General features: G+C 43.1%; 1 protein-coding gene across 2 annotated transcripts in view; it reads left to right on the forward strand.

Moving 5' to 3' along the window:
• Positions 1-1,863: 1,863 nt before the first annotated feature.
• The window catches only part of ALKAL1 (ALK and LTK ligand 1), a 28,126-nt gene continuing 11,045 nt past the window's right edge, over positions 1,864-18,944 (forward strand). The window contains exon 1 of one of the 2 annotated variants that reach the window (XM_010369137.2): positions 1,864-2,242. In XM_010369137.2, the coding sequence (XP_010367439.2) occupies positions 2,053-2,242 (190 nt within the window). In that variant the 5' untranslated portion in view covers positions 1,864-2,052. The remainder of the gene's footprint in view (positions 2,243-18,944) is intronic. The other variant, XM_010369138.2, reaches the window with a different exon arrangement.

The following is an 18,944-nucleotide window of genomic DNA, read 5'->3' on the forward strand; positions in this document are numbered from 1 at the left end:
AACCTGCGTTTTTTTTTACAGCCTCTCTTTCACATGATATACAGTCTGAGAACCACTGAAGTTCAACCTCTTAACTTTGCTAGAGAGAAGACTAAATGGTTTGCTCAGGGTCCTATGGCTAATGACAGCTGAAAGTAGACCCCAAACTGTCAGTCTCGAAAACTTCATTGCTTTGTTTATTTCCTCTAGCTTTCAACGTATAGGAAGAGGGAAATAATTCAGCTTTCAGGTTTTGCTGTCATTTGCTCCTGATAGATGGTTGATTTAAAAATCCATTTGTCATGGTTTCAGTATCACTTCTCCAGCATTATTTCATACTGCATTTCCCCATCGTTTTTCGGACTAGTCCCTATTTTTTTATTTTCCAATAAAATTATTTTTGAACTGCCTGTCAATGTCTGTGAACTTCTAATGTTTTCTTATTTCACTTGAGTAGAACTGTGAGAAAGCGTTTATTCCACCTAAGTAGGGCCTTCAGACTCTTAACCTGTTTTTCTAGGAAGACTCTTCTGGGTCTCCGGTGGTGGAAGCCATTCTGTTACACCGCTGTATTTGCTTAGGAAATTCCTAAGCAAATTCCATATTCCTATGCAAGCTTGACAGTGAAACGAGTGGAAGAAGCAGTCTTCACCTGTGTAACAACTTCCTCAAAAGAGCTTCATCCAAAGGCACGATTTCACAGGGCTCCTGCAAAGCTTGCTTTGTTTCCCCAATTTCTTGGGCATGTCGGACATGCCAAACCTAGATAAACGATTTGAAGGAATTGAGGTCATTTTTTAGGATCTTGACCAACAAGATTTCTTTTTGTAGAGTAATGTAACATTGGGCAATGCCTAAGGAGTAATGGAGCCTCCGTTTCCTTAGTTATTCCTGCCCTCTTCCTTTCACCTGTTTGCACTTTGCATATGAGGAGATAATCAGTAGTCAATTGATTAGAGAGCAATTTCAACATTTTTCAATATACTTAATATAAAGCAATAAAGCAGGCGGCTGAAATAACAAACAACAGCAGTTTACAGAGCGCGGTTTGATCAGAGATGCTCGCTTTATTTTAATCAGAACGACTGGCCTTAATTTCATTTTTTAAGTTGTTAACACTAAAACTCTTTAGAAGAGTTCCCTAATTTAAAGAAAAATCCAGCCGGCTGCTTTCTTGGGCGCACTGGTCAACCCTGGCGATTTCACCTGCGGAAGCACTGAAACCGGCCACTCCCCGCAGGGAGGCCAGGGAAGCTGGGCGTGTGTCCCCAGTGCCCAGCCCCAGACCTCCTCCGCCCTCTTCTCCCCCACGCGGAAGAGAACGCGGTGCTGCGCCCAGGAGGGCAGGTCGGGCCTCCAGACCTGGGGCAGGGGCGGCTGGCGTGACGGAGTGGCCATGGTTCCTGAGCTAGCAGGGGCTCGGCAGGTGAGCGCACCCAGCACCTTTGCGCCCAAGGCGCGGCGATCTCCGCTCATCCAGGCCGCACCCTGGCGCTGCTTTTTTCCGTCCCGACCTAGGCACCGCGGGTTCTACTGACCCCGCCAACTAGGGGAATCCGTGACGGACCCCGAGGCTTGAGGGGTGGGGGCGGCGGGAGACAGAGCCCAGGGAGAACCGCCGGGGCGACGCGGCGGGTACCCTACTGGGTCCTCCCAGGGACGGCGACCAGTGAGCGAGCCTAGGGTCCGGGTCCAAGGCAGGCGTTGCGTAGGGAGCCCTGAGACCCCCTGAGTCCGAGGTTGGTGTCCGCCTGGGCAGGCTGCGCGGACTTCCGAGGGTCCCGCGCGCTGGGACACGCCCTCATCCTGGGGGACGACCCGGTGGCCCCAGGCACCGCCTCCCGTTCCCGCCCCTCGCCCAGCAGCGCTTAGGCTTCCGCACACTGGGGGCAGAGTTTCAGTGCAGTTCCAGCCGACCCCTGGGACGCAGACAAGAGCAGGCACGCGGTGAGGACTGCGGCCGGCCGCGTAGCCGCGCTCTGGTCCAGCTGGCCGTCTCTTGGGCTGCGCACCCTCCGGAACTGCGTCAGGATCCTCCACCAGCCTCTCACTCTCTTCTGCCGGCTTGCGAACATGTGGCCCCTCAAGCCCGGCGCCCCGCTGTCCGCACTCCTCCTGCTGGCACTGGCTTTGTCCGCTCCTGGAGCCCACGGGAGGCCGCGGGGGCGCAGGGGAGCGTACCTCACGGGTGAGGAGCCCAAGCCATTACTTTTCCTCCCCGCGGCCGGGGCTGGCCGGACTCCCAGCGGCTCCCGGAGCGCAGGTACGATGTCCCCGTCCTGCCCCATCCTTTGCCCTGCGCCTGGGGCTCCGTGGATTCCCCTAGGAGCTGGGCGAGGCACTCGCTTTGGGAAGCTTGAGATTAGTACAGCAGAGAACAGAGCATCTCTGCAGATTCCCAGCCCTCAGAAAGAGGTCGTAAGCGTATTAGATTTACCACGGTTGAGAGTTAAGTAAAGAAATCCGGTTGACAATGGGACCAGCCTTCTATGTCCCCTCCCAGGTGTGGGAGGCCTTTTTGGAAATAAACTGGTAAAGCAGCCCAAAGATACGAGTTTCAGTCCCACCGACCTAGGGGTGGTGGACAGGTTAGGTCCTTGTCAGCGCCTCATTTCTGGGTCTTCCGGGGTTTTGAGAATTAACTAAGATTGCTGTCCGTAGACACCTGACGGGTGCCAGGAATGCCCAGTTCCCTTCCCCTTCACGCTGGCCGCAGCGAGTGGCTGAGGATGCGCCAATTTCAGCAGGCGGCAGCTTATGTTACTGGAACCTTTCCTAGATCATTTTAGAAGGGTCCAAGACGCAGACGGCTGCTCCCAAATCAACTTTGGACAAGTCAGGTTCCTGCTACTTTGATGCCCAAGGGGAGTGGAAGGAATGAGGGAGGAAAAAGTCACGCTCTAGAGGGTCATGAGACACCCACAGGCAGAGAAGAGGTCGTGTGAATGCAGGGAAAACGGAAAAGACCCTGGAAAAGGAGGTCCGAGGGGGCGGCCTGGCATTTGAGGCAGCGCTGAAGGGAGGAGGGCAGGACACGCAGGGAAGGAAGATGAGGACAGAAGCGAGAAGCTCCTCACACGTTTCTGTTCACACTCAGCAACAGTAAAGCAACGTGAAGCTGCCGGCGAGGCTGGGACAGAAGGGCCCCTCTGCAGGGACATTTGGTGGCCTCCACCAGGCTTGGGAAGAGGAGAGGGCCTAGGGTGGCCTGGGGATGGCCCGCAGCTAGTGGCTGGCCGTGGGAGCACAGCTCCTGATGGCTTCTCCTCAGGCTTCATGGCTAAGAAAGCAAACAATGGCTTCTTAGTATCATTTTTTCCACAGTAGTTGTGATATAAATATATACTTATTCACTCCACAAACTTTCTTCGAGTTCCTGTCTGTCACCATGCAGAGGGCGGAGGCCACCCAGAGGAGCAGACAGCAATGTCTGCGCTCTCCTGCACACTTGGGTGTGGAGGGAGGGGCTGGTGCACACCTGCACTGAGTGAGCAGGGTGTCCTGCCCCCGGGAGGGGATGGAGAAGATGGGAAGCTGAGGTGGGCTGCCCAGCTGGTGTGTGGACAACCCGGGCAGAGCCTCTCAGTCCAGCCGGCCACTGGGGAGCCCTCAGGAGGGGGAGGGCACAGGGTCAGTGTCCGCAGCACTGCCATGCAGCAATGGTGCACACGGATCATGCACTTTAACTTAAAGTTATTGGTAGCCTGAAATATTTATCTCAGAGAATAAAATGTGACTTTGGAATGTGAAAAGTCTGGGAGAAAGGCTTCAAAGTACAGAAACATCCAGGGCACACATTCAGACCTGTTTCATTCAACAGATCTTTTCTCTTTGATTCAGACAGTGAAGACTTACTGAAGTGAGTTACGAGGGATAAAACAATATTTTATTTATTTCGCTCTTGTCACCCAGGCTGGAGTGCAGTGGCGTGATCTCGGCTCACTGCAACCTCTGCCTCCCAGGTTCAAGCCACTCTCCTGCCTCAGCCTCCCAAGTATTACAGGTGGACCACCACACCCGGCTAATTTTTATTTTTATTTTTTTGTAGTTTTAGTAGAGAAGGGATTTCACGATGTTGCGCTAGGCTGGTCTCGAACTCCTGACCTCAGGTGATCTGCCCGCCTCAGCCTCCCAAAGTGCTGGAATTACAGGCGTGAGCCACTGTGCCTGGCCAAAAATATTTTATTAAAAGTTAAAAGTGGCAACCATCTGAAGTTTTAAACAACAATATAGTCAGACAGAAAGTGCCCTGTGGGCACCCTCAAAGACATTGCTTTCTGTGACTGTAGTTGTCTAATTTTTTGATTGCTATACTACATTCACAAGGGGAGAAAAGGGTGGCTCATATCATCCGTATCTGAGTCCGTGAATGGAGTACTTGCACGTGGATCAGGGACAAACAAGGACATGAGATTATAGAGGACAAGGGCCTATCTGGATGTTCTCAAGGGGCACACTCAGCAGGTGGCAGGGGTTATCGTTCATTCAGGAGGAAAATGTCTCGCAGGTCCGGGAGATCAAGGACTCTCATCCCTGTCATATGTGCCTGGAATGACGGCTCCATATTTCTGTAGTGGCGTAATAAGCACCATCGCCCAGACCTAACGTACCTGTTCTAGGTTCAGAAATCTTTGCTGCCCCTGCAGTTGCACTGTCTGCCTTTTTCTGTAGGCCTGGCAACTTCCCTAAGTGCAGATGTGAGCTGGAGGTGGGGGGATCATTTCCAGGGAGGGGGAGTAGTAACTAGGAAACCTTGAGGCAGGAGGGGCCAGACAGCATGCCATGAGGATTGCAGAGAGTGGGGGACTGGAGGAGATGTGTTAGGTTCCCAGGAACACTCCTGATTCACCATCCTTGGTCCTCCTTCCTTCTTACAGCCCACTTGTTCATGCATGTATCCGTCCTGTCATTTAGCCATTTAACACACAGCTGAGGTCGCTGCGATGCGCAACATTGTTGACAATTGTGCTTGAGGAGCACAGTTCAGTTCGTAATTCCTGCCTCTGATGTCTCTCGAATCTGGGTCTTCCTTCTTAGTGTCCTTCCCACCACTCTAGTTCAGACCCTCTTGAGAGCTTTATGGTGACCTTCTAGATCATCTCCAACTCTATTAGTGCCCCTGACAGTTTGTCCTATTGAGATAAGAATTCCCAGTAACCTTCACTCCTGCTGTCTCATTCCTGTTCCCTTCTCCCTTTGTCTTTGGTCACTGCGCCACCAGCAGAATGGCACAAACAAGAGACCATACCTCAAACTCTGCCAAAGGAAAGAAACATCAGAGCACTCACCCACTGAAAGAAAAACAGAGTCAGAAGGCTGAGAACAGGGCCGTGGTGGGAGTAGAGAGGAGGTTCAGAGTTTTTGACAGAAACGAAATTGGCTTGAGGTGTGAGAGGTAGCAGTGTAAGGGGACTGTTAGCAAGTATTGATGTATGTGATGTTTCCTTTGCTACCTCTGCCTTTTCAAGGTATTTCATGTTTACCTTATTTCTACAGGCTTTCTGGGGTCAGATTTGTGTTGTTGTGGTTGCTGTTGCTGTTTTAATATAAAATCTCGCTGACGTGGAGCTTAAGGAGAACATGTGAAGGAGTTTTGATGAGGTTATGCTGAACAATGGCAAATGAACGTGCTTAGTAAGTAGCATGGGGCTGGTCTCTTCCCGGTCATAAATCTGCTGTGGCTTCTCTTGATTTTCCAAGAAGGTCCTAGCTTCCTTGGAAAGAAAGGCAGATATATACTATATATATATAGTAGAGACAGGGTTTTGCCATGTTGGCCAGGCTTGTCTTGAACTCCTGACCTCAAGTGATCCACCTGCCTCGGCCTCCCAAAGTGCTGGGATTACAGGAGTGAGCCACTGCATCAGGCCCCATTATGAACATTTTACACTTCTTCTTCTTTTTTTTTTTTTTTTTTTTTTTTGAGACAGTCTCACTCTGGTTGCCCAGGCTGGAGTGAAATGGTTCGATCTCAGCTCACTACAACCTCGACTTCCCACCTTAGCCTCACAAGTAGCTGGGACTACAGGCACGTGCCACCACACCCAGTAATTTTTTGTGTGTTTTTAGTAGAGATGGGTTTTGCTACATTGCCCAGGCTGGTCTCAAACTCCCAACCTCAAGTGATCTGCAGTCCTTGGCCTTCCAGAGTGCTAGAATTACAGGCGTGAGCTACCACCACGGCCAACATTTTATACTTCTGTTAATATTTTACAATCTGAATATATGAGTCTTCAACTTAACTTCTACAGAATCCATAATTACTATTCATCTTATGTATGTGTCTACTCACGCTTGGTAGGCTCTGTTTTCTCTGTAAACATAAGGCAAATTATATAAGCCAACTGTTAAAAAAAAGTCTTATCTTTATTACGCAATGGTTACATGTGAGAAAACAGGAAAACAAAAACACCAAAAAATTGAAACCCCAAAAGGTGATTATTTCTGGCTGATAGTTTTGTAGAAGGTTTATCGACAGTATCAGATTGGCTGTTGATCATTTCCATGAGACAGAAAGCACTGGTTCCAGGCTTGCTGTGGAATTGGGAAGGAGTGGATCTCTGAGTTCCAGGTGCCTTGTCTGCACCACAGGGAAGACCCCATCATGAGGCTTCTCGTGAAGATGTAACAACAGGGGAGATATGTGGAGCACCTGACCAGGCTCCTGGCCTAGGAGCTGCAAGCAGGCGGCTTCTTACTCTCTCCAAGCACCACCTAGGCATCAGCCATGGTGAACCTGAAAAGACGGATATCATCATGACTGCCTCAGAGCTTGGTTGTATTTGCTTATAGGAGATTTTCTATCGCCAGCAGGTATGCCTGATGCTAAGAAAGGAAAAACAACACGTTACACGTTGGGTTTGGAATACTATCTGTTTGTGTAACTTTTTCTTATAACTATCTTTTGTGATTTCTAACAGATTTGAAAACAAAGTCTCTAATAGATTTAAAAACAAAGGAGGGCAGGGGTCATACTCTGAACTTTAAGTCAAAAGAATAAAAATTAATTACTACATTAAAGAATTACTCATTACTACTGTATTAATTGATGAACTGTTAAAATAGCCACACCTTAAAGATTCTTTATAGATACAGCAAAAATAAAAGATACTTCACAAAAAAGAAAGGAAATGTAACACATAGGTTAGGTTATGTGGACAATGAGCAATAAACTTGCTTATCTCATTTTTTGATGAATTAAATTTTGGTTCAGTTGTATTATGTATCATTCCTGTTGAGAGCTTTATCCATCCAGTCTTCTAAACCCACATATATTCCATTCTTAGGAAAAATATTTCTTATGAGTGCTTATTCTATTTTACGATCTAATCCAATATTTTACATTACTTTGGTAAAATCTTTAACATATGGTAATCAGGTAGTAATTACACATTTCAAAAACATTCACAATAAGGTATTTTGAAATACACTGCAAAACTCTTGCTGCATAAAGAATTTCATTGCCTCATCTAGGAAACAACACGCTGTATTTAGAAAAAGTTAGTTTAAAATTGTTATGGAAGATTAGAAGGAGAGATAAAAGCTTTCTTGTAGCCAATTTTTGCATCATTTCCAGCGTATATAAAGTATATATGACTAGATCACCATTCCATGCAGGATCTACCACCAAGCTTGTTTTAAAATATACCTGGGAATTGTTTTAATCAGAGATAGTGAGACACAGATGCCTGGAAATGACTATCATGAAGGAAGAAATTTGTCTTCATGTGTCCCTAAAGACAGGAGCACAGCGAACCACACAAGGCCACAGGGGAAGCACCAGGGCGGGTCATGAGGAAGGAGGAACGGGGAAAAAGTGGGCAAGAGGTTGTACTGTGATTTCCCCAGGAAAGCCAAGGCATGGCAGGGTAAGCGGGCTTAGGATTGGCTGGTTTGAATGATTTCAGTGGGCTCTGGCACTAAGGGCTGCCGCTAGTCGTCGGGTACCTGGCCCTGGAGTGATTAGGGTGGAGGAATGTTGGCCCAGAGTTAGAGAGCCCAGTAGAAGGAGTGGTGAAGGTGTGGGTTTTGCATTGGCTGCTTTGTAAATGAAAGGTGAGCTTGCACTGTTTATTTACCTTGTCCTTTAAATTTATATATGAATTATCTGCTGACTATCTCAGCTACAGAATCTCGATCTTGACCCTTTCCTACCTAAACTTGTGTCCTGTCTCTGTGAGTTTACTCTCTCTAGGAATAGCTACCCTGGGAGGGGCATTCTCTCCAGGGTCAGCAAGGCCCCAAGATGTCAAAGCACTGGAAATACAGAAAATAAAAATTCATGGTTAATACAGCTCACGGGGCAAAATCCGATATCCTCTGCCAGCTTCATCTGTGTTCCAACCCTCCATCGCCTCTTCCTGCCCATGATCCCACCTGGACTCCAGTTGACTCCAGTGGGCATTTGTCGGCCTTTATCTTACTTGGTCTGCTGGATGCTTTGCTGCAGTTGACCCGTCTCTTCCTCTTTAAATGATTCCTGATTCCACAGTTACTCTTGCTTTGTTCTCTTCTTCTCTGACCATTCCTTCTTTCTCTCTCCAAACATTTCTTCTTCAGCCTTTAAGTGTTTGTGTACCCCAAGGTTCCATGCTTATCAATGAATTTTTCACAAAATCCATGGAAGATTCCAAAAGGTATCTTCTTCCTTTTTCTTTACCTTGTCCTTTAAATTCGTGTATTCATTATCTGCTGAATATCTCAGCTACAGAATCTCAAACTTGATCCTTTTCTACCTAAACCTGTGTTCTGCCTTCAAACTTGCTCTCTGTCCTTTATTTCTGGTCAAAGTAAAGGCAAGTTTTTTATTGTTAGAGGTTGTGTTTCTAGGGTGGTTAATTTATTGCTGGATTAACAGCCCTCTGGAGTTTTCCAGTCACTTAGTTTGTTGATAAGTCTTCTCACTGCCTAATCCAAGAACCTTATTAGGGCTAGATCCTGTGATTTCTGCAAGTACTAATCTACTGTCATTTGGTTGTAGTTCCTAGTAACTGATTACACATAAAAATCTTATCACTTTGTGAAATGTGGTACATCTATTTGTTTTTGAAATGTTTTAGCATTTTTTTTTTTTTTTTTTTTTTTTGTGACAGAGCTTCACTCTTGTTGCCCAGGCTGGAGTGCAATGGTGCGATCTCGGCTCACCACAACCTCCACCTCCCGGGTTCAAGTGATTCCCCTGCCTCAGCATCCCAAGTAGCTGGGATTACAGGCATGTGCCACCATGCCCAGCTAATTTTTGTATTTTTAGTGGAGATGGGGTTTCTCCATGTTGGTCAGGCTGATTTTGAACTCCTGACCTCAGGTGATCTGCCCACCTCGGCCTCCCAAAGTGCTGGGATTATAGGCATAAGCCACCGCACCCGGCCCTGTTTTAGCATTTTTATAAGAATCTCGTTTATCTTTTTAAGTGTCTATGGAAATGATCATTTTAAATCTGGAAGAGGGATTAAGTAGATTAAACTAGAAACTGAATAAATCATTTTCATGAGATCAGTCTTCAGATGAAATTGCTAAAATTTAAATTAAACATGAATTGTTCTGTGGTTTACAACAAGAAAATAGTCTCCTTTATAACATGATTTTGTATTTTTTCAAGTTTTCTGGGCTCATTTAATATTCTGTCCTTTTTTGAATATGCAATCTAATGGTAGAATTTTATCATAATATTGCATAATATAAGAGGACTTCAAAGGGACTTTAGAGATTATTTAGTTTGTCTACCTGAATTTATAAAAAAAAAACCCAAGGCATGTTTGCAGGTCTGGCTGGACACAGAACTTTACTTTTGCTGAGAAAGCAAAGCGTGACAGTCCAGTCCTAAGAAAGGACATAGGACACGGTTGAGTATAGAGTCTGATTTGATAGGACTATGTGTTTGAAGTCAGATCATTTAAAATAAATTTTAGGCAGTTCTTATAATCAGTGAAATGTTACAGATGCTGCATCTTCCTTTTTTTTTTTTTTTTTTTTTTTAGAGATGGAGTGTCACTCTGTGGGCAGTGGCACGATCAGAGCTCACTGCAGCTTCTAACTCCTGGGCTCAAGGGATCTTTCTGCCTCAGCCTCCCAAGTAGCTTGGACCACAGCCATGCACCACCATGCTCAGCTAATTTTAAAAGTTTTTGTAGAGATAGAGTCTCACTATGTTGTACAGGCTGGTCTCAAACTTCTGGCTTCGAGTGATTTTTCCACCTTGGCCTCCCAAAGTGTTGGGATGACATTGCACCCAGCTCCCAAAACATATCCTATTAAGCACCGTAGTCCAATTTTAGAAATAATTTAAACACCAGATGTGTAAAAATCAAGGTGCTCACTTGCACCATACACATTTTTCCTTGCTCTGTCAGCTTTGAGGGACTAGAAGCAACCACACTCTAGTCACCAGGAGCGCACCAAATGCCCTGATCTTGGTTTCTAATGCCATTCTCCAGTAAAAGAACCAGGGTTCATTGGGGAAATCCCTAAAACCAAGACTAGGACGGAAAATAATAAGAAATGAGCCTAGAGTATCTGGTAATGCCAGAAAGTTTTTAAAAGTGATAAAAAATACAAAGCAATAAAAATAACAACAGAAACTTACCAGTGACAGAGTCAAAGGAACACAGGAGCCAACTAAAACATTTCGTAATGGCCAGAGCCAGAACCATCTGAGATACAAAATAAAGAAAGTAGTGTTAGATTATAACACAAAATATAAATTATTTATCAGTCATTGCTTGTGTAAATAAATGACTGAGTAAATAAATAACTGGAGGAGAAGAGACAAACCTCTCATGCAGAAGAATTCTAAATAATGCATGTGGATACTATGTTCTCAAAGAAGGGACACATAACTCCCCTGTCCTCAAGTGTGGGCTGAGCATAGTGACCTTCTGAGAAGTACAGTGTGGGGCAGGGGGAGGGGAGCGGGGAAGGAGTAGCTTTGCAGTAAGAATCCTGACACACAAGGACTCAGCCAGGAGGTCAAGGTCAACATCAGCAAAAGTAAATTATGCTAAAAGTGGGCACTCTTCACAGGATGTGATGAAAATGGCATTTTCCCTTGGTGGTCTTCCTCCCTAAAACCCATAATCTCAGTTTAATTACAAGGAAAACATCAGGCAAATCTCAAATGAGGGACATTCTATAACATACCTGACCAAGACTCCTCCAAATGCTCAAAGTTATCAAAACAGGGAAATTTTGAGAGACTGTCACAGCCAAGAGGCGCTTAAGGAGACATAATGACTAAGTGTAATGTGGAATCCTGGGACAAAAAAAGGACATCAAGGAAAAGTGAAGGAAATCTGAAAGGAGTGTGGACTTTAGTGAGTAAGAATGTGTCAGTATTGGCTCACTAATTGCAAGAAATGTGCCATACTAATATAATGTTAATTAGGGCAGGGCATATGGGAATGCTTTGTATTACGTCATTTTTCTGTGCATCTAAAACTGCTCAATAATAAAAGACTTATTTTAAAAATTTTATCTCACTCTTGAAGGTGGTTGACATCTTCCAAAACATTGGGTTTTAGTTTTAGGATGTAAATACTGCCTTTTAAAGCTATCTGTCACAGAAAGAATAATTATTAATAAATAATAATTTATATTTTTCAAAAGCTACTTAGAAAATAAGAAAAAAAATCTAAATAACACTACTACAAAAACTTTAAGTAATATAAATAACCTGGATTGAGTAATGTTTTAAAAATATTTCTGGTGGGGCCAAGTGGCTCACACCTGAAATCTCAACTCGTTGGGAGGCTGAGGCAGGAGGATCTCTTGAGGCCAGGAGTTCAGGACCAGCTTGGGCAACAAAGTAAGACCCCTTCTCTACAAAAAGTTAAAAAAAAAAAGAATGAACCAGGCATGGTGGCATGCCTGTAGTCCCAGCTACTTGGGAGGCTGAGGCAGGAGGATTGCTTAAGCCCAGCAGTTTGAAGCTGCAGTGAGCTATGATTGTACCACTGCACTCCAGCTGTGGTGACAGGGCAAGACTCTGTCTCTAAAAAAAAAAAAAAAAAATACATATTTTCTATTTTCAGAAGTTTTTCAGTCAGGATATTCTTTGTAGGTGGGTCTTTACAACTTGCATTGGCTAAATGGACTAGCTGATTTCTTTCACAGGAGGTTGTAATAAAACCTCACATTACAGAATATATTTATTTATGTAAAAGTTATTCCCCACTGAAATTTTGTAAATAAGTCATGTTTTTTGATGTCTTGGTTAAATCATTTTAAAAAATTTTGAGCAAATTATTGTGAAAATAGTTCACTTTTATAATGAAAATAATTAATTCCAATTTGTTTGTTTAGTGAATTCAGATTTCATACATTAGGAGTCTAATTGTGTTCCCGTTCCCCAAAATACGTTGAGGATCTAGTTCCCCAGTGCCTCAGAGTATGGCCTTATTGGGAAATAGGGTCATTGCAGATGTAATTAGTTATGATGAGGTCATACTGGAGTAGAATTGGCCCCTTTTCAGTGTAACTGATGTCTTAGTAAGATGATGGCCATGGGAAGACAGAGAGACACAGGAGAACTCCATGTGACAATGAAGGCAGAGATTGGAATAGAGCATCGACAAGCCAAAGAATGCCCAGGATCGCCGGCAGCCCCCAGAGCTGGAACAGGCAAGGAAGTATCCTTCCCTCCAAACTTCAGAGAAAGCATGGCCCTGCCCACATCTTGATTTCAGACTTCTTGCCTCCAGAACTGTGAGACAGTAAGTCTCTGTAGATATAAGCCATCCCATTTGTAGAACTTTGTTATGGTGGCCCTAGGAAACAAATACACAGTATATGGTCTTTTCTGAAGGCAGAATCCATCCGTACTTATTCCATATGTAAAATTTGAGAAATGCTTGCAACTACTCAACTCTGTCTCTGCAGCTCAAAAGCGCCACACAAAATTACACCAATGGGAGTCTATCCAACATACTATGTTCTAGTAAAATAAAAGTCTGACTCTGTAAATCTGGGCTTGGTTTGCATTTCTAACATGCTCCCAGAAGATGCTGACACTGCTAGTCTGTAGAACATAGCAAAAACTTAGAAGATAATAAGCAACCAATTTGAGTTTACTTTTATACCCTCTGCGTAATTTGCAGCCTAAATGGCATGTAGGTCTCATTAAACCACCTGGCTAATGTGTGTGTCAAAAAGAGAGTTACACACATACATCCCTCTATTTAAATATCTTAAACTGTAATAGAAGAAGCATGATATAAAAACATGTATTTACAAATATTTATACATTTACAAGTATATACTGGTACAGATGTTATGTAACTACATAAGGAAAGAAGAAGGCACACATTTTATGGCAGTTTATTTTTAAATGCTTTTAATTTAGTATTTTTATGTATTTATTTATTTTTGAGATGGAGTCTCACTCTGTCACCCAGGCTGGCGTGCAGTGGTGCGACCTGGGCTCACTGCAACCTCCGCCTCCCTGGTTCAAGCGATTATCCTGCCTCGGCCTCTCAAGTAGCTGGGATTGCATATGCCACCATGCTCGACTAATTTTTGTACTTTTAATAGAGAAGGGATTTCACCATGTTGGCCAGGCTGGTCTTAAACTCCTGACCTCAAGTGATCCACCTGCTTCAGCCTCCCAAAGTGCTGAGATTACAGACGTGAGCCACCGTGCCTGGCCAATTTAGTATTTAAAAAAATATATTTCTTGAACACATTTAAAAGTCAGCTTTAATATATTTAAAAGGTTATACTAGAGTCGGCCCTTTTTCAGTACAACTGGTATTGTTAATAAGATGACAGCCATGGGAAGATACAGAGACACAGGAGAGCTTCATGTGACGATGAAGGCAGAGGTTGAAGTAGCTTTTTCTACTATTATATATTTAATATAGTATAGCTTTTTCTGCTATATATTTTAAAAATTCGAATTTATCATATTGAAATTAAATTTGAATTTTTCTCCAAAAGCAGTTCTCATCTATAATTCTCTCAGTACTGCTGTAATAAAGGTAATCGTTCTTATTTTTGAAATGGGAACGAGTTATACAATGATTAGATTGATTAGTAATGAGATTGGTAGTGTCTTGTCTTTAAAATAAATAACTAAAAGAACTGTACAGCAAACATTTTGATTTAAGTACCTAATGTAATGCTAGATTGAAACGTAAAGTAATGTTCCATAGTAGCTCACAAAGGACTAAGGATCAATTAACAAGGCTTGTCAACAGTAAGTCATATCAGAACAAATTATCTTTATGGAAGACAGTCAAATTATATGCAGGTAGAAGCGAACAATAAACATCTTCAATTATTTGGTTTTCTGGTTGTACTGCTTTTTTTTTATTATTTCACATGATCATGGCTCATTTTTAAATAAGAATATAAGAATAAGAGATAAGTATGCCAACATATATATGTACATATGTGTGCAAATCTATTTCTTTAAAAGATTTTGTAAACTTACAATTGAGGAGAGCAGCAGATGGCAACTGTTTTAGTAATAAAAACTAGAAACTTTTACAAATTGGATGAATGAGATAGTCATTTATTCAAATTTTTCCAAGATAATGATCATGCATTACCTAGAGACCTGTTTGATTTTAACCCTCCCAAATAATGTAATCTTTCATATAATTGTAGTTATGTACCACAAAAATGAAGCATACATTTTATTTTGTTTTTTAATTGACAAATAATGGGTACATAGTGATGTTTCAATATATATAATGCATAGTGATCTGATCAGGGTCATTAGCATATCCATCTCAAACAATTGTCATTTCTTTGTGCTGGGAGCGTTCAATATCCTCCTTCTAGCTACTTGAAATTATATGGTGTATTATGGTTTACTGTAGTCATCCTACAGTGCTATAGAACACTAGCACTCCTTCCTCCCATCTAGTTGTCATTTGAAGCTTACATTTGATTTTCTTTTTTCTTTTTTTTTTTTTCCTTTTGAGACGGAGTCTTACTCTTGTCGCCCAGGCTGGAGTGCGCAATCTCCACTCACTGCGACCTCTGCCTCCCAGGTTCAAGCGATTCCCCTGCCTCAGCCTCCTGAGTAGCTGGGATTACAGGGGTGTGCCACCGTGCCTGGCTAATTTTTTTGTATTTTTAGTGGAGATGGGGTTTCACCGTGTTGACCAGGCTGGTCTCGAACTCCTGCCCTCAGGCGATCTGTCCACCTCGGCTTCCCAAAGTGCCGAGATTACAGGCATAAGCCACCACATCCAGCCTGAAGTTACATTTCAGACTTGTGCTGTCCAACACCACATCAACGAGCTATGAGGCTACTGAGCACTTGTCATGTGGCTGGTCCAAACTAAGATGTGCTGAATGTGCAAAATACACCCTGGATTTTGAAAACTTAGTGCAAAAAAAGTAAAATATCTCATTAGTAATTAATGTTGTTGATAACAAGTTGAAATGGTAACACTTTGGCTATACTCGGTTAAAATAAATTATTATTTTTTTAAATTGTAATTCTAATTTTAACTTTAGAAATGAGGTCTCACTATGCTGCCCGGGCTGGTCTCAAACTCCTGGGCCCAAGCAACCCTCCAGCTTCATCCTCCCAAAGTCCTGGGATAACAGGTGTGAGCTGCTGTGACTGGCCAAACGATTAAATTAATTGACACATTTCTTTTTACTTTTTAAATGTGGCTACTAAACATTTAGAATTACATGTGTGGCTCCCATTTATCTCATCATAGACGCTACTCTCTTAGAACATTTCCCATCAGAGAGAAATCAACTAGTTTCGTTGTTTAGGGGGAGTTTTCTTTTTATTTAGTTTTTAAAATTAATTAATTAATTAATTTATTTATTTTGAGATGGAGTCTTGCTCTGTCACCCAGGCTGGAGTGCAATGGTGTGATCTTGGCTCACTGCAACCTCCACCTCCCAGGTTCAAGTGGTTCTCCTGCTTCAGCCTTCTGAGTAGCTGGGATTACTGGCACATGCTATCATGCCTGGCTAATTTTTTTATATTTTTAATGGAGATGGGGTTTCACTGTGTTGGTCAGGCTGGTCTCGAACTCCTGACCTCAGGTGATCCACCTGCCTCAACCTCCCAAAGTGCTGGAATTATGGGCATGAACCACTATGCTCGGCCTAGGGTAATTTTCTTATATTCAGTTATTTAATATTTTGTGGATCAAAACCATTGGGTGCATCTAGTCACTAAATGCAAATTCATTCTCAATTAGTTTTTATTGAAGAATTAATACAGATTTATATTCAAAAAAGTTTAAAGTAATAAAAAGGGTGTGCATGGAAAAGCATCTCTTCTCTCCACTCCTAGAATTCTGTTCCCTGGCACCTCCCACCATTTTAGTTTGTTTTTATACAAATAGGAGTGTGCTGCAGAGCAGGGATTGGCAAACTTTCTTTAGAAAGGGCCACACAGTCAATATTTTGGGCTTTGTGAGTGTTAGATAATTGGTGCTGCAAAGAAAAGTGTGGAGACAAAGGATCTCTCAGCAAGGCAATCTTTACTATCTACAGAAAGGGTGCCCCTCGCAGATGGAACAATGGTGAGAGCACACCTGAACAAAGGAAAAGCAGACATATTTATTCCTTACGCATTTGGGTCGTCGTTACTGCTGTGTCCTGCATCTATTGGCTGGAGCTGGACCTCACAGTCTTAAACTGATACCCGATGTGCTAATAACCTAAAACTTCCCTAAATAGGTAAGTTCAAGGGAGAACAAAGAAGAAAAGGAAGTTGCTTACAAAAGGTTTAAGGAAGCAATAACATTTCCAAATAAGGAAGGGGCATAAGCTATGAGCTAGGACTTGCCTGGGCCTGTCCAGACATGCAAGCCAAAGCAACTAACTGGGCTAAAGTATAAGAACTAGTAGGTGATAAGAGGCTTTGGAGTAAGGAGCTGTTATTCCTAGTGTCTATTATTTTCTTTTTAAACCAAGAGGAGCTTTGAAGAGAAACTTTTCTGCTCTGTACAGTGAGCCATACTATCTCTGCAACAACTACTCAGTTCTGCCCTTGTAGTGAAAAAGCAGCCACTGGTGACCCCTCAACAAATGGATGTGGGCATGTTGCAGCAGAGTTTTATTCACAAACACAGGTGCAGGCTGGATCTGCCTCAGGAGCTGTTGTTTGCTAGCCCCTGCATAGGCCAGTGCTAGTCAATACAGTTATAGTCACATGCCACAAAAGGACGTTTCTGTCATCTACAGACTGCATATACCATAGTGGTCCTTAGATTATAATACTGCATTTTTACTGTTCCTTTTCTATGTGTAGATACATTTATATTCACAGATACTCACTATGGTGTTACAGCTGCCTGCAGTATTCAGCACAACAGGTTTTGTAGCCTAGGAGCAGTAGCCTGAGTGTGCAGGAGGCTCTCCCACCAAGGTTTATGTAAGTGCACTCTATGATGCTCCCACAATGAAGGAATCACCTAATGATGCATTTCTCCAAACATATTCCCATCATTAAACAGCACATGACTGTAAACCTTTTAACTTGTCTCTCTGCATCTATTCTTTGCCCTCTGTACTGTAAGCCAAAAAGTATCTGAGACAGGTCTCAATCAATTTAGGAAGTTTATTTTGTCAAGGTTAATGATGCACCCATGACACAACCTCAGGAGGTCCTGCTGACATGTGCTCAAGGTGATTGGGGTACAGCTTGCTTTTATACATTTTAGGGAGACATGCGACATCAGTCAGTATGTATAAGATGTACATTGGTTGGGTTCAGTAAGGCAAGACAAGTTTAAGGGGGATGGGGGAGGTGAAACGGGTTTGAGGGGAAAGGGGTATGTGCAGGGAGGGAGGTGGGTGTGGGGGTTCCAGGTCAGAAGTAGATAAGGGACAAAAGTTTGCATTCTTTTGAATCCTTGATCAGCCTTCCACTGAATACACAATTTAGTGTGGCTCGGTGAATCTGCAGTTTTACATAAACAATAGGGCAGAGGAAACAATCATATGCATTTGTCTCAGGTGAGCCTCAGAGGGATGACTTCGAGTTCTCTCCCTCCTCCATCCACAAAGAATTTTCTTGTGGACAAATCATGAGGGAGGTATGTAGCTTTTTATCTTTGTAACTATCTTATTTAGGAATTAATGGAAGGCAGGTTTGTCTGACGTAGTTCCCAGCTTGACTTTTCCCTTGGCTTAGTGATTTTGGGGGCCTGAGATTTATTTTCCTTTCACAATACTTAGGCATAATTGTTTTTTATTATTAAAAATAGTTGATGCTGGGCTCAGTGGCTCATGTCTCTAATTCCAACACTTTGGGAGGCTGAGGTGGGAGGACTGCTTGAGCCCAGGCATTGGAGGCTGCAGTGAATCATGATTGCACCATTGCACTCCAGCCTGGGCAACTGAGCAAGACTCTGTCTCAAAAAAACAAAGTTTGCTTATTAAAAAATGTTTAAATGGTATATATAATTTTATTTATTTTTATTGTATGTCTTTAGAGTGCACAGCATAATGTATTGATATATGTATACAGAGTGCAGTGGTTACTGTGGTCAAGCAAATCATATCCATCATCTCACAGTTACCCTTTTTTTTTGATGGTGAGAACTCCTGAACTCTGCTCTCTCAGCCATTGTTCCACATACAACACATCATTACTCCCTGCAGTCCTCTTCTAGATTTGCTCATCCTACCAATCTGCAGCTGTGTATCCTTTGACCAATTCTCCCCATTCCCTCCCTCCCTCAATGATCTTTTGAAAACGTAGCTTAACCTTGCCTTTCCTTTGCCTAAAGCCCTTTGACTTCTCATCAGCTACAGAATTAAGCACAAAGTTTGTGTGCAACTTGACTCTAAAGCCCACCTATGCCTGCAGCCTTGTCTCACCCACCTCTTCTTCAGCAGCTCTGGACATTTCCCCCAATACTTGGACAGGCTGCAGTCCTCCCCATTCCCATCTCTTCTTACCTTCTTATCTCTGACTTGTTACTTTAGGTATGGACTTAAACACCACTTTTCTGTTTCAGTTAAATCAATCTGTTATACATTCT

Source organism: Rhinopithecus roxellana, chromosome 9 (assembly GCF_007565055.1).
Source record: "Rhinopithecus roxellana isolate Shanxi Qingling chromosome 9, ASM756505v1, whole genome shotgun sequence".
Taxonomy (NCBI): Eukaryota; Metazoa; Chordata; class Mammalia; order Primates; family Cercopithecidae; genus Rhinopithecus; species Rhinopithecus roxellana.